At 38.7% G+C, this 23571-nt stretch overlaps 1 protein-coding gene across 1 annotated transcript; it reads left to right on the top strand.

Annotated features, from left to right (window-relative positions):
* Nucleotides 1-1449: 1449 nt before the first annotated feature.
* CAAP1 (caspase activity and apoptosis inhibitor 1) lies at nucleotides 1450-19140 on the top strand. Its single transcript, XM_082075628.1, has 6 exons — nucleotides 1450-1639; nucleotides 2629-2829; nucleotides 4352-4436; nucleotides 5406-5481; nucleotides 15130-15203; nucleotides 18172-19140. The coding sequence occupies exons 1-6, from the start codon at nucleotides 1508-1510 to the stop codon at nucleotides 18513-18515; spliced, it is 912 nt and encodes a 303-aa protein (XP_081931754.1). The 5' UTR covers nucleotides 1450-1507; the 3' UTR covers nucleotides 18516-19140.
* The last annotated feature ends 4431 nt before the right edge of the window (nucleotides 19141-23571 follow it).

The following is a 23571-nucleotide window of genomic DNA, read 5'->3' as shown; positions in this document are numbered from 1 at the left end:
AGGGAAGAGGGCATTAATAAAGAGCATCTGCCACACTTTATTGTTGCCCTGCAATAAATGTTGACAGTTTATTACTTTTTATCATCTGGCCACAGCGCTTTTGATCACCGTTAGCTTTGTACAACTTGCATTCAGTGGATCTCTACCTAAATGGGACAGTATCACCAATGTCTTTTAAGATCCAACACGAAGTGGAGTATATCAGACTGGAAGGCAACATGTTTGGGAAAAAAACAAACCCAGAAAAAAGACAAATGGACACTCTGATGCAGTAAATAAAGAAGGAAACTGTTCCATGTCTCAGCATAGAAAAGGAGGTTCTTAATATAAATTCTTTATGTTAAATGATGGACATTCGTCTACCCCGGTCTTTATTTTCACCTAATTATCCTCTTTAATTGGCATTTCCTGCTATAGATAATCTTGGCATTGGTAGCTGATGTCTGATCAGTGACTTACTGAACTGCACGGAGTGGTCATCTGCCTTCACTGGGCTTCTCTGCTATGATTCCTACTTGGTTTCATCATGTGAGAAATAGTTTGTGTCACACTTCCGCAATACGCATGAAATATCATGGAAAAAATAAATTTATTGTTGATATCACCATTCAGTGGGATATGGACGTTTTTTTCGTTATGGATATTTCCATGCTCGAATCATTTTTAACAGAGCATGTTTGTTTTTTTCATTATGGATATTTCCATGCTGGAATCATTTTTTAACAGAGCATGTTTCAGTATAAGTCAGCAATACATCAACCAAATCATTAAGAACAAGATCCTGGGTACAAAAGGTTACATGGGAACCAAGTTAAGGTGTTTACTGTGATGTGTAACCTGTTGCTTAAAGCTTCACACCAGGGGCTCAGAACAGCAGCTCTAACCATTTGTAAGCAAATCTGAGAGGTTCTCTCCGGAACAGAGAAATAAATCAGATGTCTCTCTGTGGGGCAGATTGTATGGACTGTAGCAAAGACTAGACAAGTCAGCATTAAAGTTAGTAGTTTGTTTTGTTTTGTTGTTTTTTGTTGTTGCTAGTTTTTTTTCCTTCCCCTCCCCCCAGGCAGAACATCCTGCAAATCTAATCAGATGTTTTGCAGCTGTCCCTGAGCATGAAGACAGTGCTATCTGGATAACATAGTTTTCTTGGATTTTTTGTCATCTACGTGGGTTTCCAAAAGGCTTCGCACAGGATGTCTGGTTCTAAGGAGCTGCAGCAGAAAGAGAACGAAGCTCTTCAGATTATTGGGAAAAGCGGCCAGGATTCAATAGTGGTTACGGAGGATCACGGATATTTCTATAAGGGAGCGGCCTCGCCCTCGCCACACACCGCCGCCAGAATGAGCCGCCACTACCGCCCACCGCCAGCGGCTGCCCACCCGCCCCGCCGGAAGGGGCGGGACGCTCTGTCAGGCGGGCCTATCAGGGCCCTGCCGGAAGCACGCCTCACTTTGGGCTGCTCGCTGGGCGCGCGGATGTGAGGGTCCCGGCGCCGTCCGGCGGGGCGATGCCGGGCAGGCGGTCTTCCAAGGAGAAGAAGCGGCGCCGCTCTCGTTCTTGCTGTCCGGAGGGAGCGTCGGGGCCGGCTGGCAGCGAGAGGAAGCGTCGGAGCACTGAGTCCAGTCACGGTGCCGCGGAGGTAGCGCGGGAAGGAGGGGCGGGCGGCTGGCGGCTCTGTCCGCTGCTCTGCCTGCTCCGCCTGGGAGCGCCGGGGCTCGGACCCGCCTGTGCGTCCTGAGGCGCGACTCACCCCCTGCCGGGCCCGCCCTCTGGGCCGCCGCGGGGAGCGAGGCCTGGTTGTCGCAGCGGGCGGGCTCGGGGAGCAGGCGGCCGTGTTCTCCGCACCCGCAACGCGGGCTCCGCCGGAGCCCGTCAGCGTGTGGCTGCCCAGGGGAGGAAGCCCCGCTGGACGGCGCGGGCGGGAGCGCGGCGAAGCGGGGGCAGTGCCGGGGGGCTGCCCGTGCCTCTCCCTCAGCACACCGGTCTGTGTTTCCCGGGTGTCAGAGACGCGGGGCGCAAGCTCAGAGGTGGCTGCAGTTGTGCTTGTGCATCCAGGGTTGTGAGCTTTTTCTAGGAGGTGTTGGAACAAAAATCTGTGTGACACTCACTCCTGAGTGAATCAAAATGTATTTCTAGCTTGTTTTGTTTTGTTTTCCGTTACCTGGGCAGGTCTTCCACAGATAGATGGAAGATATATTTTCTGATACAAAGACGGCTTTTATTTTCAGAAGGCTGTGCCACACAGGAATTTTATGCCAAGTTTCTTCTTTTCAGGATAACTGTAAATTATGAGATTAGTGGCTTAATTGCACAGTGAATCAGAGAGGTGGATTTCTTCAGCCTGATAGCATGCTTTTTTTTATAAGCAGCAGCTAGGTATTTGCAGGTAATATTTTCCAGTTAATATTTAAAAACTACTTCTTGCCTTTTGAAGCTTTGGATAATTGATTTCAGTAACCAAAAATGCAGTTACCTTGCGAACTAAAACACTATTGGAATCTCAGAAGTCCACTTTAAGATGTCAATTATGAAGGGAAAACTCTCGCAAGCACAAATGAAGCTGCAAGTTTCCTTATTCTCTATTTTACTAGAAAATTTGAAAATTGTACTTTCTCTCCATTATTTTAGGAAGCCAAATGCAATGCACCGTCTGGAGAAAAAGCGGAAGAAGCTGAGCAACCCAGTGATATAGAAGAAGGAGGATTAGATCTCAGTGTGACACTCAAGCCTGTCAGTTTTTACATCACAGATAAAAAAGAAATGCTTCAACAGTGTTTCTGTGTCATAGGGGAGAAAAAACTACAGAAGATGTTGCCTGATATTTTAAAGGTACTGAAATACACTTACCTTTTATATACCTTTTAAAAACTTGAATGCTTGTGCAACAAAGCACATTTATCTCTTAGGTTTAGTGGACTTCCAGCTTAAAAGCTGCCTGTGTATTTCTTAAAGATTACGTCAAATCTCGGAAAGTGAGCCTTTTAAAAGATCTGATATAATTATTCCAGCTTACTCTTTATTTCCACTGCTCAGACATTGCTGAGTTGCAGACTGCTGATTTTTATACTGTCTGTACTGGTTAGTTATATGCCAAAAAAATTTCACCATTGCATGGAGTCAATTCGGTAGTGTTGTTCACTAATAAGTATGCTTATTTGTTAATACATTTTTACTTCTGTTTGTATCAGCTGAACCATTTTGTATGGTGTTAAAGCAGTGTCTGAGATAAGGCAATAAAACCCCTTCATGAAGCTTCTGAAGCTGTAGCTTCTGTGGACTCCAGTGTTAGTATTGCTAGAGTTTTACTGGCTTTTCTTTTTTAAGGCTTGTGAACTGCAGGGTTTGGTAAAAATAAATTAAGCTAGCAGCCTGTACAGAAGAAGAGGCTGCATGTAAAATGTCATTTCTGTGATGTTTGCTAACAGTTAAAAGTTTGTCTTTAATTTTTTTCTTTGTGAGTCATATTACTAGTATAAGGGAGGCAGGACTTCTTTGTTTTAAACACATAGTGAATTGCATGCAGTCTCATCCATTTCTCATCTCTGGGAGAAGAGAAGAGGTCTAGAGCAGCCGGAGGCAGAGGCGTTACTGAATTTGAAAGGAAGTTGCCTGTTGGTATAGAACCAAAAGTGCAGTAAGGTTGTGAATGTTAAAATATCCTCAGCATTTTCTAATTGTGGTGCTTATACGTGGTCTCATAGTTCATTTGAAAGTGTCATATTATCACTCTAGTTCACCAAGAGGACGCCAAATAGTACAAAAAATGTAAGGGTAACTGGAATTCCCATAAAATGTGTGGCAACGTGTAGTATGTTTCAAGCATGACAAATGGATCATGATTTGCATATTTCTTAGGTTTTCTTTATTATGTTATACTGCTGTTGGTATGTTACCAATAGCAGTGTTTGCTTCAGTTCCTGAGCTTGGATTCAACAGTTGTCTCTGGGCTTGGTAAGCTTAATTATGCAATCCATCTGCTCCTGAATGATGGAGAATTAGGAGTAATCAGGGCTACAGTTGTTTGCTGTTCTGTGCTTCACATGAATGTCTCATTATTTCTACTAAGTGATACAGCTGCAGTGGAAACTCCAATTTGTAGGTTGAGTAATTCAAAGTGTGTATTGCTTATCTTTTCAGAAAAAAATACAGACACAATTTTTGGTAGCTGTCGAAACTGAAAAAACGCCTGCCTAGTGTTCAATAGTTGCATCAATGCAGGTCAGAATAGGGAGGGGACTTTCAATCTAGGTTAGCTCTTCATTCAGAACAGTTGGAACACTACTTACATTCTTAGTTACTCTATCCTAAGAAATTTTTAGTAGCTCGTGGTCTGTCTTATCTGTCTTCTTAGAGCTGTTCCATGGATGAAATCAAAAGGCTTTGTTTGGAGCAGTTGGAGCTGTTATCTGAAAAAAAACTGTTGAAGATACTTGAAGGTATGAACAAAACTTTTAGGTACCACTGCACACCAGAGAACAGTCTGCCTCTAAACAGAATTTTCACTGAATGTCTAGCTACTAATATATAAACACATACATATGAATAAGTATATATGAGTGGTTTATGTATTAGTATACATATTTATTAGTGTTTCATATAGGCACATGCTAATAGTATATACATAGTGTGTATATATGTATCTATGTATGTATGTATGCTGGTTTTGATCTTTAAGCTTGGATGAAATAATGCATTTATTTAGAATCTATTAGGGATAGATTCAGGAACACAGTAGTGTAAACTTCTTTTCCTTAGTACCCAAAATAAGAACAAAGCTTTTGACTTGGTGGAAAAAAAGAAAGCTAGGAGTCTAGAAATATTGTTTGAAATCCGTTATTTACGTAAACTGACATTAAGTTGCCTCCTGGTTCTCTGCAGGGGAAGTCTGACACACTGAAAACCATTTTAATTGTATTAGCAATTGCACTGCAGTATTCAGTGTGGTTAAAGGATTCGTGGTGGATCCCTGTGTTTTGCTGAGACACACAGTCCATGTACTTTGATTAAGGATATGACATTTCAGCTTTTCAGTATCCAATTGAACTTCCAGTTGATATTTAAGGGCTGTACAATTTATTTGTAGACACATTGCTCTCTTCTCAGTTGAATGGAGTTCTTCAAATCTTGAATGCTGCAGAATACCTTCTATTAATTCTGTTCTCCTGTGCTTGCTTTTTAGTGCCTATAGTATTGTACTAGCAATAGCTATTCTGGTTTTTTTGGTCATGCAGTGTCACTGAACAGTGTCAGCCATGTGGCTAGCAGAAAACTCAGAAATAAGATTTTTGATTTTGAGTCAGTCTGATTTAGAACATCTGCTGATTGCAATTCACAGTAAGCCTAACTATATAGCATTAATTGTATTACCTGCCTAAGTGTTCATGTTTGAAACTGTGTATATTTAGGCAAGGTTGGAGCTGATTCTGATACTGAGGAGGAGACAGATGGAGGAGACAAGACTGGAGGTGAATCAGTCCGTCAGTGAGTAAAAGATAAAACATTTAAAAGCTTAATTTAAAGATACTAAACAATACAGGCATTTTTCATGAGGAATGATCAAATGTAATGTTGAAAGGCACCATCACTATACCCTTAATTATGTGATTACCTGAGTTGAATGCCAATGAGTTGTGACTGATAGCATGCACTAAACTTAAAAACATGACTTTGTCACTTTATAATATTTAATGTGTCTCGAGCACATAGCTGAGTTTCATAGTGCTGTTACTGCCTGTCAGTTGAGTTGTGCTAATTGAGCATGTGCGCACTCCTAACCTGCAGCAGAATTGAAGTAATATGGTTTACGTTAACCCTCTTTAAGTGAGCTAAAGCAGGTTGAGTAACCTCTTCCTGCTTAGGGTAGTGAGCTGTGTTAAGTGTATTTTCAATTCAACTGAGATGTCTCTCTTCTCTTCCACCCTTTTCTGGTCCTTATTCCTGCCCCAGTTGAAGCAGCACTGATACTCATCTGTTCCCATGTTCTCTGTTAGGGATGTTGTAGAATGTCTAGAGTTTCAAGAACAGTGGCTTCTGGTTTCTTTTCTTAGGTTGACATCTTTCAGTTTTGTGAAGGCTAACACTTTTTAACCTTTTATTAAAATGCTTGTCTGTTTTTTAAAGACGAATCTTGTGTAATGTTTTACTAGGTCACTTCTTGAACTGGTGAACTCTTTCTGACAGTTTCTATGGAAATAGTGTAGGGGAAGAGAAAGTTACTGGTTATTACCTACCATGTATCAAATTTTGTATGTAGAATGTGCTTGTAGAAGACAAAATAAAAAGCTTTTCTGTTTTCATTGCCGACCTGATTACAGCTGGTCCCCAGATTCAATGCACAAACTTAATAAACTTCTGAGACAATATACCAGTGTTTGGGCAGATTAAAGTACCTCTTGTTTGCTGGTGTGGTTAGTTCATCTAAACTTACTAAATAGGAACAAATGGATGGGAAAGGTAGTGATCATAATCCAAATTTCATTTTTCTGGTTAGTATTTTAATTTTACAGGGATCTGGTTTCTGATCCTGTCTTTGATTCAGAACAAATGAAGTAAATTTTTTTGATCACATTATGCATCATACAAATACATGACAAAATGAAGTGATACCAAGTTAAGTGATGTTTCCGTTTCTCTCATGTGATACAGTTTCAATACCCTCTGATGCTATTTATTCTAGGATTCCATTTGGAGCTGATTGTGCCTGTATCCCCAACTTTGTAATTTTTTCCTTCCATGATCTGGGAATGGTGTCAGTACATGTTTATGGACCTATTTTTTCTTAATTTGGTCATTGCCTTCTGCTGGCTATTTAAAAAAGCAAAATAAAGAATTAAAAAAACTACAAAATACTCTAAATATCAGGTCTCTTTATGTAAAAGAGTATCTGTTAAAGAAATGAAGCAGGATTTACCATTTTTTAGCTAGTTGGTATATGAAGACAATTAACCTGTTTGCCCATGACAAGTAGGAAAGTTTGCAGTTTGGAAGTCTAATGTCTTTACACTAGGCAGATAATATTCCAGGCATAAGCAGCAAGTAGACCAAAATGAGTTTGTGTTGTCTACCTTTGCTCATAGCTGTGTTGAAGTACAGCAGAATTAAAACTGACCAAGTTCTTTAACAGTTGATGCAGTGATGAAAACCTGGCAAAGCTGCATCAACTTACATCACTGATAAGAAAGATGTAAGCAGTTAACAAAATCAAGAAGAAATTGTGTTAAGATATTGTGTTTAAAAAAAAAAGTAACAAAAACTGAGAGGTGTTGATCAAAGTTATAGAGCAGATTGCTTCCTTTGACCAGTAGGATGGTTTAAGGGCCCGTTTTTTGTGTCTCTGTCTCCATCCTGGTAATTTAATGTTTTAGACCTGTCTGAAATGGCCAGAGAAGATATACTGATGTAGGAATTGTGGCTTTTCTCATTTTTTAATGCAGTGGGTTAAAAAGTAGTATGCTACACACGTTCTATCTGAGAACCTTGGCTTATAGCTTTAGCTGTGTGTAAGCTTTAACAAAAAAAAAACAAAAAGGGAAAACTGTTTGAATAATAGAGAAAAAAAAGCAGTAGGACAAAATAGGTGAAATGAGGAAAATTAAGGTTTTATATTAATCATTAAGCACAGTGCTCAGTAAGTAGAACAATATTATGCTTTTACAACTGTCATGAGCCCTGTTTATTTAATAGGTCTAATCTGTGGGTGTTGAGGTTAATTTTTTTCACAAACTGTGTAAGTAAATATAAATGCAAGTTTGCAGAACTTGTGCTTCAGCCGGAAGATCAAGAAATCAGTGTGCTGGTGTGACTGAAAGTGAGTTTATTTTCTTCATGGAGTTTGAAATTTTTCTTTTTTTGTAGCTAGCATGGTCATTGTTTGGATTTAGTTTGAAGACAAGATAACTCCCTGGGACAGAATGTTTTTCCCCCAAGTAATTTTCCATTGTTGTTGAGTTGGAACAAAGAGAATGTAAGAATTTACTGCTAGCTTAGTTGTTGTCTTGGAGCCAAGGGTCAGGTTTTCTGGCTGGGGAGATCCATTCCAGTTCTGCTCCATTTCAGTGGGGTTCTGTTCGGTAGTTTCTTTATTCTGGCCTTTTGTCATCCTGCTGTTTGCAGAGGCCTCTGGGCCTTTCTGCTTTTTTCTTTCTTCTGTCTCTGGGATCAGCTGTTGGGACCAGGTGCTGCTCCCTAGGACTGGGTACTTCGTGTGGACAGGGTTTGTGAGGAATTGCATTGAGTATCACTATTTTATATTTTATTTTAATTTTATATAAATATTATTAGTATTAGTAGTATATTTGTATTATTTTGTTATTTTATTAAACTTCTTATGTCTGTCCATGTGTTTCTCCCTTCTCATTGTATCCCCTATTTGAGGGGTGTGTGTGTGCAGAGTGAGCGAGTGGCTGTCGTGGTTTTGATTGCTAGCTGGGGTTAAAACACGACAGTCAGTAGGCAGGGAGACTAAAGATGCAACAGTGAAGAAAAAGTGAAAACTGCATTGCTAATCTAAATTTTGGTTGTTTGAAATAATTAATGCATTTTTAATTATAATCTGAGTTTAAATGGGTGAATTTGTTTGCCATGGGGAAAAGACTTTTCAGAATGAAAAAGGCAGTTTCTCTTTTTATGTTCTCGCCTTTGGTTCTTCCCATTTGTCTTCATTACTTGTGGTTTTCTTGTAAATGACCACTTTTTTCTGCATTCTATTAATGACACAACATTAAAACTTCTTTATTTTAGATCCAACATGTCTTAATTTTTTTCGTGGAGATGTATATGTGGGAAGGGAAAGTGTGAATAGCAAGTCTTAAAAAAATAGTTAAGAAGTTAAATTAGTTAATTAGTCTTAAAGATTAACTAATCTAGTAAAAAATTTAACTGATGGGAAATACACTGCTTTGTGTCTTTCATCCTTGTCCTCGAAGAAAAAAAAAAATCGAGAAACTTATACCTTTAGCAATATTCTTATATCAATAGATAGCTTAAATCAGTACATCTGAAGAAATTACAAGTGTATCAAAATATAGAGACTTTCTTAGCAGGCTGTAGTTCACACTGCGTATTTTTTTCCCAAATTTTTATCTGTCTCTGAAGACCCGCTTCCTGTCTGTACAGTCTAAAAGTAGCAGGGATTTGAAGAAATTTCTCCAAGTACAGGGAAGACTGCACAATTCAGATCTTTATCTGAAGCTTTTTGATTGTATTACATCTGTAATTGTCAATTGAACCTTCCTTTCCTTGATGCACATATTCTCATTTTGCCACCAGAACCAGAAGTCCTGAGGTTTTTCCTAAATTCAATTTTGTAAAAGCTTCACATACTTCCATTAGCATGTAAAACACTTAGAAGCAGCTGGTGACAAAATAACAGACCAAGTTAAACACTAGAAATCCTGGAAGAAGCATAGAGAAGAGCTGAAGAAGTAGGGTCTGTGTTTGCCAGCAGCTGGAAATTGCTGTTAACAATAGATTTGCTTCATTACTTGCAAGCTCTGTGTAGGTGCAGTTCTCAGATTTTTGTTATTGTTTCCGTGTTACTGTCTGCAGTGTAATACTGTTAAACCAAGAAAATTGCTGTGTACCAAATTGTCAACTAAATGACAGATATTTAATTGAAAGGAGTCAGCCAATTAATGTCCTGCAAAACTAAGCAGATATTTTTCCAATCTCATTCAAAAGGTATTGGCATGTTCTTGAGCTATTTCTTTGCTGTTCCCTGAACTGGCTCTTTAAATACCCTCAAACAGAAGGACTGAAAGTAAATTGTTTGTTTTAGTAATAAAATACATATTGAAAGAACGAGCATGGTAATATTATAGTGATCATATGCTCATTGGTATAATGTGAGCAAATGATCTTTCACTTTGAAACTCTAATGTGCTTATTTTTTTTCATTGTGCGAATCTGCAGTTTAATATCCGCTCTTTTAAGAGTTTATAGCCTTTTTACTGCTTTGCAGTCATGAGTGCAGTTTTTGCTTGCTTTGTTTTAGAAAGGTTAGCAGATTTAAAGGCTTGCCTTGTTTTAACATATTTTGCTGCTGAGTACTGGGTTGTTCACAGATGTGCAATTGCCATCTGATATTTACCCCTCTAGGATTACTTGCTTATCTTCACCATTTGGCATCACTGAAAGAGCAGGCTACTTGAGTCACTGAACAGATACATTAGCATTTGACATCTGTTCACTTTCTTGTGATCTCATGGTGTCCTCAAACTTCACCTGTAATTAGACTGCATATTTTAAAACTCATTAAACTATTTGATTAGCATCTGTCACTTACAGTGCATTTCCTGAGAAGCACTACTTCATAAGGACTTTTTTCCTTTTTATTTTTTTTTAATTGCTTATTTTAGTTCGCATTTATTGTGGAAATACACCATTTAAACAAAAGTTTACAGAAAGATTTTGAGGACTCAGGACTTCTAGAAATATTTTTTAGACTTGGAACTGCAAAGGCACACTTTAGTTTAGGAAGGTACAGCATCTGTATGTCAGAGTAGCAGTGATACTGATCTCACGCCTCACTCTGGATATTTAGGTGAATGTTTCTTAAAGACAATTAAAAGCCCGGTAAGAAAAGTATCAACACAACTGTATCATGTTGTTAGACTGTCTTCTAGTCCAGTGCATTATGGTATTTTTTTCCGTCACAAAACTTTTTGTGCTGTTCTCCAACTGCAGTTACTATTGAAGCTTGGATTCCCAGACACCAGTATTACAGTGCTATTTTCTTAATCCTTGGTCGTCCACTCCTCTGACCAGTACCCCTTTTCCTAACCTGTGCTGCTATCTTACCTTGCTCTGTAAGATGTGGTACCAAATCAGGCTCAAACCCAGATTTCTTTGACAGCTATGCAGATTCCTGAAAGTAATATATTCTGTAGAGGATCTGTGTGCCTGAGCCCAGGTAAGCATTGCACTAGCATGGAGCATGCTGACATGAAAAGCTAGCATAGGGAAAATTTAAATGTACAGCATTTATCACCAACAAACTGTAGTAGCTATCTTCTTTCTGTTGAAGGAACATAGTGTGAAAATGTTGTTCTATTTAAAAAAGCTGAGTTTGTCTCTTGGAAGAGTGACTTTGAACATAACTGTCATCCCGAGGGAGTAGTGTTTTTAAGGAATGACAAACAAAGGGAGATCAAAGTTATTTGGGTCACATCCTAGCATTGCATGTAATAAGAGGGTATTAAATTTGTATACTGTGCCTTAATTTTAGATTAACATATCTTCTCATGGTTTGGAAACATGATGTTGTGCTACCCTTTCTCAAATATATACTACAGTACAGATAATTAGGAAAAAATAATTTTATTAACAAACAAATTTAACAAGATTAACAAGTTGGGAGCAAAACTGAGCTGTGAACTGAAATGCTTCTGCTTGGCCACAAGATGGTGCAAAATGCCCACCTGTTAAATGAAGTGTTGCAGGTTAGCCAGCAGTACAGTCCAATCAATTCTGAAAGAGTAAAGCTTGCTGTAAAAGGGCTTCTGGGTTCTAAACAATATTTTTCTGATGTGACATAGTCTTTAAAGAATTGTGATTTTACTGCAGTCATTAATAGTGTCAATGCAACAGGATGAAACTTTACAAGAAGTTTTGATGTGTGATTTTTTTTATTATTATTTTTTTTATGTAGCTGTTGAGATGGGTGTAGGTAATTTCACAACCAGTGTTTGAACCATAGAGGTTGCTCTGAGTTTTCTGTCAGAGGGTCGATTATAATTTCTTCAGTGACATTTGGTGTTGGAGCTCAGAGTGATATCAGAGATGTGAAGGTTTTTGGCTGAATACTATCTGTTGAAGATCAGTCTTTCACAAGTGACACATTGCTCTCCAGTGCAGAGATGACTAATCAGCTCAAAATGAAGAAGTGTGTGTGCATGAGGGAAGATGGGGTAGGGGCAGCCTAAGCAGCTTTTGTTCTTAGTGATGAGCAGGGTGTATCACAACCTTATTTTTTTCAAGAGTTTAGTGACTAAGTAAAAAAAATCATTAGGAGTTGCTGAAGGGGAAAAAAAAAGAGGAAATAGATCCTTCCTGATCTGTTGATCAGTAGCTGGTCCTAGATCCACCTGCTCTCCCCAGCTATTGGCACTTGGACACACAAACCCACAAGGTTTGCATCTCCACTCCAGTTGTAGCTTAGACCTCCTTGCACGTGAATGCCTCTCTGATAGCTGGTGCAGACCTAGAATTGTCCCTAGTAGCTGACACTCAGACTCTTGTGTGTCTAGCAGAGCTGTGGTCCCTCAGTTTGCAAACCCTGCTCTCTTTGATGAATTTTGCCTCTGATCTTACAGCCTGTTTGGGACCTGACTCCCATACTTGCTGGCTAGACTAGCCTGAGGTTTGCTGGTGAATTACATGCATTTGCATACACACTGATGCATGACACTGGAGTTCCCTGAGGAAATGTGCGTTTTTCATTCTATTGTCTAGCAGCACAGTCCTGCAGGCACCTATGACCTATGGTTCCCTTTGCAGTTGCTGGCACTTAAGAGACATGCACATCCATATATATGCAGAGCTTAGTATCTTCTAATTTGGATAAATCATATAGCAATAGAATTCAATAAGAAGGCAGGGCAGACTGTGGTGATCAGGTCCAGGGTTTGGCCAGAGAAGTATAGTGACCAGCAACTTATTTATGCTCTGCTGGCCCTTTATCTTCTTTTTTTCCTTCTTCTTCTTTTTTTTTTTTTTTTCCCATGCTTGTTCTTTCTCAAACTGCCTCAGTCTATCCCTTTTCCCACCTTTGGCTCCTCCTCTGAACATCTCAGACTGCCCTATACGTTTCTACACTCCCCTTAAAAACATCTGCCAGTATGTTTTATGCAATGCTGAAATGTTCTTCCTCAGCATCCTATATGGACCCCCCTGCTTCTGTAGACAGTAACATCTTTCAGCCTATCAGGTGATTTCTGTAGCTGACTTTTCTTACTAGATTTCATTCCCAGAAAAATGGACTGGTTGACGTCCTTTCACAGCTCTAGGAGCAACTTGGGCAGGGTGATCCCTCTGTGTCAATCAAGTTACTAGGGTTCCTCTGCTCACTGTTTATGTCTGCACCTTTGTGCTGATGATGACTCACCATTAAGCGCTTAATCTATTAGACAGGAAGAATGTGACAGAGAACTGAGTGTGATAAGCCTTGGCAAGTGGCAGGAAAGCAAAACCTGAAATTTCTGGGAAGGTGTGCTGTGACACCATCATGGACAGATTTAGATGGTGGTCTGTGCTGTCTTTGGGCTTAACCCCACCCAGTAATGGAGGTGGGTGGGTAAATGTTGCTACCCTGGAGTCTGACACTGTCTCAAAGCAGAGGACTGGTTAGACTTTGGTCTTTGGCTATGGTCTGGAGCCTGACAGCAACAGTGCAGAGGTGGTGTTCCCTGTGAGCTAGGCCAGGCAGGCTCTCTGGAGTCATAATTGGGGTGGGTCTCAGTTGACTTTGACGGTGTGGGTGCGTGTATGAGTGTAAAACTTTTCCTCACAGCCTGTTCTCTGTCTAACAGGTGAGGACTGTAATCCATCTTGCCATACCTATGGCCTTTGTAGTACCAGACTGATGAGTAGAATAGAAAATAAATGATAAAACTCCGTTTGTGAAGAGGCAAAGTTTAAATAATTTTCTGAAGGAGTTAGCTGTATATACAGAACTTCCCACTCAACATAGCTATTTGAACATGTGGTTTGTATCCGTTCTGTCTCTTCCAGCCCTCCTTGGGAATGGAAAATCCAACAGAAGTTAAAAGGTTGAGAGAATAGTTCTTGACCAAGCAGAAAAGCAAACTGAAAGGATACATATCACTGAGTTCTGGGAAAAATGCATAACAGTAAATGGTCTACTCCTAGTTTGTTAAAATGGCATTGGGCAATACATTTATATTTCCTTACTTAAGGTGCAGAGCATATAAATATATTTTTTAGGTGCTGTGTGCATATGAAAACAGTTACACATTCTTCTTAATCAATTATTGCATGCTACCATACACATTTATTACAATGGGTATAAAAAGTGAAAGAAAAAGAAGAGCCTATTGATTTGTAACCTTTGCTATTACAGAAAAGGAAATAGCAATCAAAATAACTGCCTCTCAGACCAGGATGGCTAGAAGTATTGCGGAGTTCTCCCTCCTGATACAGCCATTGGACAACTGAAAAAGAAAAAAAAATCTTTGACAGCACAATTTTACTAAAAGCTTTCAGGCCATTCCTGAAAAGGTTTCGTTGAGTCATTATATTTGAATTTGTGATACCAGAATACTGCTGCCCTTTTTATAGTGCGGTTTAGCTCCCACAGGCAGGATAGTTGCATTGAATCCATATTAATATGTATGAAACAAATGCCACACCTACATTCAGGGTAGGAAACTGGCAATTCTACTGTCAAAATGCTCACTAAAGATGGCAGTTTTACTCTTCTGGATTCTGGGTCCTTCTGCCTTCCTTCTTCCTGTATGTTTCACAGTATTTTCACAGCTTGTATAACTAGTACATGCGAAATGTGTGAAGAATATGAACATTTCACAGAAGTATCTCTTCATTATCCCTTGTATAAAGCAGTTGAAACCTAGCAAGTAAAGGGTAGAAATTTTTTAAATAGAAGAAATAGAGAAATGCCTGAGTTGCATTTAATTTTAAAAAGTGTCCTTGTGTGAAACTATGAGATTGTGATGTAGGGGAGGTGGGTGGTGGTGGCATGATGGTAACTTCATGGAAACAACTTATTAATTTCAAAAGAAAACAGTAAATAGTGTTTGAATACAACTGAACTGATGGCTTTTTCAAGTCGTTTGCCTGTGTGACAATTTATTTTGAGTTTTAGAGAAAAGCTCCTAGTATTATGGAGAGGCTCTCAGTGAAGGTTGCTATTCTAAAAGGTTAGGGTGTAGTAGAAATAATTGCTTTATCCTTATGTATGGCTAGCAAAGGGAAAACAAAAAAGGCTTGTTCTCAAGTGCTTAGATTAGCACTCTGTATGTTCCATTTACCTTTATTCATACTGTAGCTGGCCTATAGGCTTACCTGCACATAATTTCTTAAGTTAATGTTTTTCAGAAAGTTCTCTTAAATTGTAAATGGTGTAGATTAAAATGTCGTCTTACTTCTTTCCAGACAGGACAACAGTATAGACTCTACTTCTTCTCTCAGAGAGGACAGCAAGCTGGAAAGTCAGGAATCAAAACAAGGTATGTAGTGGAGAAAGCTGAAATTTTGTTCTCTTGGTGTTGAGCAGTGACTAATTCCAGATAATTGATAGCTTTCTTTTGAACAGTAGCCCCAATTGCAAAGAAGCATTATCTTACAAATCAGCAGATGTGGGTTTACAACCTTTCAATTGGTCCCAATTCCAGAAAAGGAGAGGGGAACACTGAAGATGACATTGTGTAGGAACTTTGGCTTCTTAATTCTGTGAGACTGGAGGTTTTTTTGTGACTAGAAGCAAATTGTAGCTCTTCAAAGTTTGCTAGTTTAGCTTCTGGAACATGACTGAAGCTCTTGCAAGGCTCATTTGGCTCTTCAGATCTAGTTTTTCAGCTGAAGAGGATCTTCGGTCATTTCAATTTCTTGGTATGTAGGTGATTGCTAATACTGTTACCATTTGCTGAATTCTTCGAGAATCAGTTTTATTTTCGGTTGAGATGATCATAAGAGCCTGCAGTACCCTGTTTTGACATTCATAGAAATCCATTATAATAATGGTTTGCCAAAGGACTGCTTGTAATTTAATCATTTAGTTCAATCTTGGTATGTGATACCTTACTTTGATTGCGCAGAGCTGAGGTCCAATGAAATGGTGTTTAACACCCACCACTCCTGATAACTGGCATAGTTTTCTTGAAGTCAAAGCCAGTAGAAGTACACACTCAAATCTTTGAATCTCTGATGATGAACATTTTGTGTTGTATGTTTTCTTCTTTTAAATGCAAAAATGTAGTGGATAAGACATTCAGGTACTATAGCGATAGGCAGAATAGAAAATGCAAAAGCAGGGAAGTTAGTTGTATAGAGTACCTGCTGTGTAAGGAAACAGTTCTCTTAACCTGCAGCAGTGTTTGTTTCATTTCAATCATTAAGTCAGCACCATATAACAACTGCCAGTATTATTCTGGGCATGAAGCACTAGAATTGTAGATGTTTCAGTCTGTTTGTTTTCATTTGGACTAGCTGTATGCAGTAACTGTTAGAAATAGCTTTTCTGATCAAAGAATGTTGCGAATTCTTAAAAGCCATATTTATCTTCTGCAAAAGTCAAACATTACTTGCTTCCTGCAACTCCTGTTTCACAATTCAGAATGTTGTCTAAAAGATGTGTCTTGGAATGACTTTCTGAAACATGTTTATTTCTGAAGTAATTAGTGAGGGGAATTAAATGGAGAAGGAAGGAGTCGTAATAAAAGCATCAAAACTTTAGGACCAGGTTGCTATGGCTTTGTGAGCCCTGCTTTACATGTTGCTCGTTTTACTATATGGAGTGACCTTAGAACTGACATATTCCCTGTAGATCTCTTTCACTTTTTTATTATCAAGGGGACCTGATGACTGTTGCAGGTGGTTGCTTCATAGTTGCTTTTAATGACTTAATCAACCAGAGTATCATGTTCTCTTTGAGTAAGAGGATGATTAGTTAAAGGTATTAAAATCATAGGTCCTTGCTGTGTTAGACTGCATTATCAATTTTTTTTAATAGCTTGAATGATATTAAAAAAGAGCACCACACAGAGGAAGTATTTGCTTGGATTTCCAGTGTATTGTTTATTTTATTGTTGATAAGCAATCCTTGCAAATCTGTGCTACTAGCCCTGCAGATCTGAAGATCAGGAACCAATGAGATGGATGGATGAAACTAACAATTCAAAAAAAAGAAAAACCTAACAGTTCAGTGAAAGAGAACCTTTTAAAGTCAGATATCAGCATACTAACTTTAAGCATCAGAGAGTCACAGAATCGTTTAGGTTAGAAGGGCTGTTTTGAGCTCATTGACCCCAATCCCCCTGGTCAAGCAGGTCAGCTAGAGCAGGCTGCCCAGAAGCACCTGCTGTTGAGGTTTGAGTATGTGCAAGGATGGAGACTCCACACCTTCTCTGGGAGACCTGCTCCAGTGTTTGATGACCCTCACAGTAAAAATGTCTTTACAGGTGTTCAGATGGAACTTCATGTGTTTTAATTTTTGTCCATTGCCACTAGTTCTGTCAGCGTGCAGTACTGAGAAGAGTTTGGCTTTCATGTCTTCATGCTCTGCCATATTTTTAAAAGAGAATGAACCATAGATCTTTAGCTCTAAAATCTCATTATTAATTAACAGGGACACCGCCATACCTTTGGATAGTGGTACTACCAAAAACGATTATAAAACCTTTAGAATCAGTAACTGTCATCTGGCTATAAATGGTACATTTTAAGCAAGAGCCAAACCTACAATAAGTTACCACAGATACAAAGGTTGGTGAAGGACTAATAATTTCTGAATCCAATATTTCAAAAGCAATAGTCTCTCTGTAGCCAAATTGTGAGAACTGTTACTCAGGTTCTGTTAGAGTTTTGCTTTTATTTTATTTCACTGCCTCTTCTAACTTTTTTTTTGTGAACATAAACTTTGAGCCAGCACTAAATGCCAATGCCATGAGTTATCCATGTTTTTACTGAGTTAAATACATCTGAAATACCTGTGTAGATTCTGAGTAGTTGCACTATAAATGGAGTTTCTATTAATTTTAGTACAGTGCCTCACTGTAGCGTCTGACACCTTTTAAAGTCTCATTTTAAAAATTGCATTTTGAAAACTAAGTTTGCTTTAAAGATAATAAACAGTAATCAGTTTTGCACTGCAGAGGCTTCCTTTGATATGAAGCCTTATGACATTTTAATTAGGAAAATAGATCATGTAACTCCATAGGCTGGAATAGATTTTCCTGGTATTGCCGCTTTGCTGTACTGCAAAATTGGCATAAAAAATGCATTAACACTTGTCTAAATTAAATCGACCTTAAAAGTTGGCAGAGAAAAAGAAGAGGAATTATTTTTTTTAAATTCATAGATCTTTTTGCCACTCTTTTAATCTGCAGAGAAACACTTTAAGCAGAAGCTTAAAGAAAAATGGTTGGAAGAAAAATGATTCTGTCAGGCGAATGTGTGACTGTTACATTTGTGTTGCAGGCAAGGGAGAAGATAGTGATGTCCTCAGCATAAATGCAGATGCATATGATAGTGACATAGAAGGCCCGTGTAATGAAGAAGATGGTCCAGAGGTGCAAGAAAACGCTGTCAGAAGTGGAGCTGGCCAAATAGATGACCTTCAGAAGGACATTGAGAAAAGCGTGAATGAGATACTGGGGTTGGCAGAGTCTAGCCCAAAGGAACCGAAAGCTGCAGCCTTAGCCGTTCCTCCGCCAGAAGATGTTCAGCCATCAGCACAGCAGCTGGAGCTTCTGGAACTTGAGATGAGGGCCAGAGCTATTAAGGCTCTGATGAAAGCTGGTGATGTAAAAAACCAGCCCTGAGATTTAGATTTAATTTCCAGTACTTGTTTTGGAGGATGTGATATCTGTTCTCTTCACTGACATTTGGGTTGGGTATGACATTCCTCATTCAAACCATCTTGTGTATTCTGTCCTGTGGCTTAAACCATTGACAGCTGGTTTTATTGCCTTTCATGTGCTGTGTCCGTGACATGCAGAGAGTGGTTTAATGCTTCGCTGAGATCAGGTCTCTTTGTGCTGGGTTATCTTCTCAAGGAGTCGCACCACGTATATGAAATATGCCAGGAACCTGCTTCCTTCCAGAAAGATGAGGAGAATCAAGTTCTTTGTAAACCTGTGGTTAGATATGGGGACGAAATTTTTTATAATGAGGGTGTTGGAACCTTGGAACAGGTTGCCCAGAGGTGGTAGATGCCCCATCCCTGGAGATATTCGAGGCCAGTCTGGATGGGGCTCTGAGCAATCTGTTTTAAGCGAAGGACATCCCTGCTCATTGCAGAGGGGTTGGACTGGATGACCTTCCAAGGTTCCTTCTAACCTAAACCATTCTATGATAAATTACTATCTATTTTATTTATTGTTAACTTGTTAAACTACTTGAGAAACTTGATGTATACGTACTTCATTAAAAATACCATTATTAAGAGGTCTCTTGTCATGTGACTGCCTTCAGCATTCTGTGATGGGATTTGAGATTGCTTATTTCTCCTTGGGGCCCAGCTCATCATAATTTAGCTATTCTAGTCAAAATGAATGATGATTCCCTTAAAAGCATACTTAATTTTTAGAAAGTTCAGTTCCTAAAGGGACGAATTTTTTCATTTCAAATAAACAGTTGATCCATATTATTTCCAGAGTTACGAAAGTGCCTGAAACAGACAAATAGCAGGATTTTTGTAATGTTGGTCATTTAATTTTGTCACTCTCCACTGCTCTTCTATCTCCTGTGTCATAAATGAAATAAAGAAAATACGTTTTTTTCTTGACTATAAAGCTTTTTTTGTGAATACTTGGTATAATATTTAGGACAATTCAGCAAGTCAGACTATTTAGAAGACCTTGTGTTTTTAACATTTAATGGACACAGTCCTGTAAATAGAAAAATCCACCTAATTTCAGTGTATATATATATATATATATGTTGTTTTTTTTAGAAAGGACATTTATTTATATCTCTTACAAACGTTTTAAAATAGTAATTCTGCTTTTATCCTTGTCAAGGGTATTTCTCTGTATGTAAATTGTATTATAGGATTAATTTTTCTGCTATGACTTCTTACAACAATAAAAATAATTCTGATTATCTTCAGAGTTATTGCTGGTTTTATACTTAACTGCTAATCAAATGCCTATTAAAATATTTGTGTATTTGTTTACATTCACACACAGAAATTGATTTTTTTTTTTTTAAATGTATGAAGTTTACGAATGCAGTCCTTGTTAAGTAAAATTATGTATTATTGCTCCTGTCTTTCTCCTGGTTTTTATTTAGAAACCAGATTAGATACTTTGCAACAGTAGCAAAGATAATTTCCACATGCAGTTTTATATTATGCAGACATTTTTGTATTCAAATATTATGTCTTGAATTTTATTGCAAGGTTTATAATTTTATTTTTTCACTCTCCTTTTTTAACCCATTTGTCTCCCCCCCTCCCCCCCCCTTTTTTTTCAACTTCTTCCCCCTGCCCCTTTCTTTTTTAGCCCCTTTTCCACCCTTTTCTTTTCTCTTTTCTTTGTTGGTAGTCATGTACATTGTCTTTTGAAACAAACTTCTTAAATATTTCTTAAACTATGATTGATTTCCTCTGAAATGAACAGTATTGTGAGTAAAACAGTTGCAAAACAGTGCAGTGTAAATTTCACTATAAACTAAAGCCTTCATTAAATACAGATGAGAAAATTACAGTGTGCGTTCACTAAATGATGGCAGTGACCTGGGTAAATTTCACCTGACTGTAATCAGCTATCTGTGGCAACAACATTTTTCTATTATTTTTTAGGAAATGGAGGATGTGAGTTAGAATATATAGATGCAATTCAAAAGGTAACTTAACTATCTCAGAATATGTGTGTGTTGTCGTCAGTTAATTTCATTTGTCTGTTTGGTGAACTTGTGATTTGTTTGAGTACAGAGAAGCAAAAGCAGGTAATGACAGACAGTTGGCAAAACCTAGATGTGCTGTCTTGTAAGTTCACGGGCTAGTGGAACTACGTGAGACTGTGAAAATGAGTTTTGCTTCTGCTTTGGTTAGATCATGGAATCAAACAATCGTTTTGGTTGGAAAAGAACTTAAGATCATTGACTCGAACATAACACTGCCAAGTACTCTAAACCATGTCCCTGAGAACCTCATGGATGCGTCTTTTAATCCCCTCCAGGGATGGTGACTCAACCACTTCCTGGGCAGCCTGTTCCAATGCTTGACAACCATTTATGTGAAGTTCTTCCTAATATCCAATCTAAACCTCCCTGGTGCAACTTGAGGCTGTTTCTTCTTGTCCAATCGCTTGCTACTTGGGAGAACAGACCAACCCCCTCCATGCTCCAACCTCCTTTCAGGTAGTTGCAGACAGTGATAAGGTCTCCCCTCAGCCTCCTTTTCTCCAGGCTGAACAGCCCCAGTTCCCTCAGCTGCTCCTCATCAGACTTGTGCTCCAGACCCCTCACCAGCCTCACTGCCCTTCTCTGAGCTCTCTCCAGCACAAAATCCCACAAAAATGAGTCCTTAATATTGAAGAAAAATGTACAATACAGTAATAGTTGATTGAAAGGACAAATGTTTCTAGACCCATGTCTTTCCTTTTGTACGGGTACTCCCGACACTGGTGGTTTTACCACCCGCAGAGGTGATTCCCTGCGGACTGACCACTCCCTTGTGGCTCCCGTATGTTTCCACCAGTCACTGAACAGCAGAAAACTACTTCATGCAGAAGCCATGCCATGGTAAAGCATGAATTAGGGTGTCTTAGGAAAGCTGAATGTAAATCAGGTTTAATTAGAAATACGTTTCCTACATCAGCAGAAGAACTGATACAGTCAGATGTAGGAAGTCCGTTCATTGGTGTCATGGAATGATACATTTGCTGTTGTTGGCAGCAAGGAAATACCGCTAGATGTCACGATAAACTAAAACATAGTTCTGCTGCCTGTTTGCTGGAGGTATAGGTGATTCGTTTCTGAGCTAAGCTTCATTTTCCTATTGGTTTCCCAGGTCACCTTTAGATGTTCATTTTGTAGTGTGTTGAGCTGCCAAAGGTTATTATTTCAAGGTCTGTATCAAGAAGTGGCATATGTTAATTTTAATATGTAGTGTGCCAAAGATGAAGCAGGTTTACGGTGCATATCACAGAGAAGACTTGTAATTACAGCCCAATTAAATTTTTAATTAAAAGGGGAGAAGGAATTAAATTAAGCTGTTTACCAAAATAAAATGAAATATACACATATCATAAGAGAGACCATGTTATTGATTACATAAGTGCTAATTCATTTTTAGGATATTGTGGTATTGCTGTTCAGGCTAAAACCAGATCAGCTAAGTTATTCATATATGGGTTCCCACACTGATTTGCATCACTGCACAGTTGAAAAAGTCCAGTATTTTTAAAATATTTATTATACAGCTGTTTTGTTGTTCACTTTTAAATATCTCTTTGATTTCTTTTTCCTTGAAAAAGGAATTTAATATTTCACTTGGAGGAAGAGACAATTTGTATGTAAAATGCATTCATGAATTATTTATGAAACCTTAAAATAATTTTACTGTTTTGTGATCAACCATTTTGTTGGGAAAAAATATGCAATGGATGTCGGTCAGCATGAGAAATAAGATCCTGTTTATATCCTGGAATGCAACAGAAATATTTTCTAATGAATTTTTCTGTCCTTATAGATGATGCATAGTGTTTTTTTGAGGAGGAGGAGGGCTGATTGTGCTTATATTAGGTAAATAAAAAGATGTGACTCCTCAGAGAGCCAAAAGTTTGTATTATTATATTTCTGTTTAGAGACTTTTATGTTATTTTTATGGTGATTTCACAGAGAATAATAATTAGACTTCAAGATGTCACTTTTGAGAGACAAATCACAGGCATTTCCTTAGAAAGAATTAGTTCTGTTTGTAACACTTTTCATTACAGTATTTGCTCTCAGAAAAATATTTTGCCTAAGAGAGTGCCTTGTCTAACTTTTTATTTTTTTTTTTTTTTAAGCTATATTATAAATTATGTTCTTGGCTGTTTAAAGTTATTGTAATTATTAATCTCAGTGAATGGTAGTTTTGATTGCTGACTTCAGGTTGCTTCCAAATAGGTACAAAGGTAGCACGTAGGGAAGCAGATCACCGCTGCAGGTGGTTTAACATACCGTTGTTCTAGCCGGATGCTGCTGAAAGGCTGAGGGAGCTGGGTCTCTTTAGTTTGGAGAAGAGGAGACTAAGGGGGGACCTTATTAATGTTTATAAATATATAAAGGGTGAGTGCCATGGGGATGGAGCCAGGCTCTTCTCGGTGGCAAACAATGATAGGACAAGGGGTAATGGGATCAAGCTGGAACACAAGAGGTTCCACTTAAATTTGAGAAGAAACTTCTTCTCAGTGAGGTTGACAGAACACTGGAACAGGCTGCCCAGGGAAGTTGTAGAGTCTCCTTCTCTGGAGACATTCAAAACCCGCCTGGACATGTTCCTGTGCGACCTCACCTAGGTGTTCCTGCTCCAGCAGGGGGATTGGACTAGATGATCTTTTGAGGTCCCTTCCAATCCCAAACATACTGTGATACTGTGATACTGTGAAATGCTGCGTTAAACACGACCGCACTGTGGGTCTCTCCGAGTGAGGCAGCTGGTGGCACTGGTAGCACTGGTAGCACTGGTGGCACTGGTAGCACTGGTATCACTCCTCTGCAGCACCATCTGGAGATGGGGGACCACAGTTTCACAAACAGCAGCAACTGTGGGGGAACCCTGTAGTGGGTTGAAATGTCTCTTCACCACCTGATTCCTTACATGCTTTAAAGATTGTAGACTAGTTCCTTGGTTATTACTATCCTTTTTTTAAATATTAGTCTACAAAA

Source organism: Streptopelia decaocto (genome assembly GCF_964273445.1).
Source record: "Streptopelia decaocto genome assembly, chromosome: Z".
NCBI lineage: Eukaryota > Metazoa > Chordata > Aves > Columbiformes > Columbidae > Streptopelia > Streptopelia decaocto.
This window is presented reverse-complemented; position numbering and strand designations above follow the sequence as displayed.

Coding starts and splice junctions, on each gene's coding strand:
- CAAP1 (XM_082075628.1), top strand. CDS start 1,508: ATGCCGGGCAGGCGGTCTTCCAAGGAGAAGAAGCGGCGCCGCTCTCGT. Junction 2,830..4,351: donor TGTTGCCTGATATTTTAAAG/GTACTGAAATAC, acceptor CTGTCTTCTTAG/AGCTGTTCCATGGATGAAAT. Junction 5,482..15,129: donor GGAGGTGAATCAGTCCGTCA/GTGAGTAAAAGA, acceptor ACTTCTTTCCAG/ACAGGACAACAGTATAGACT.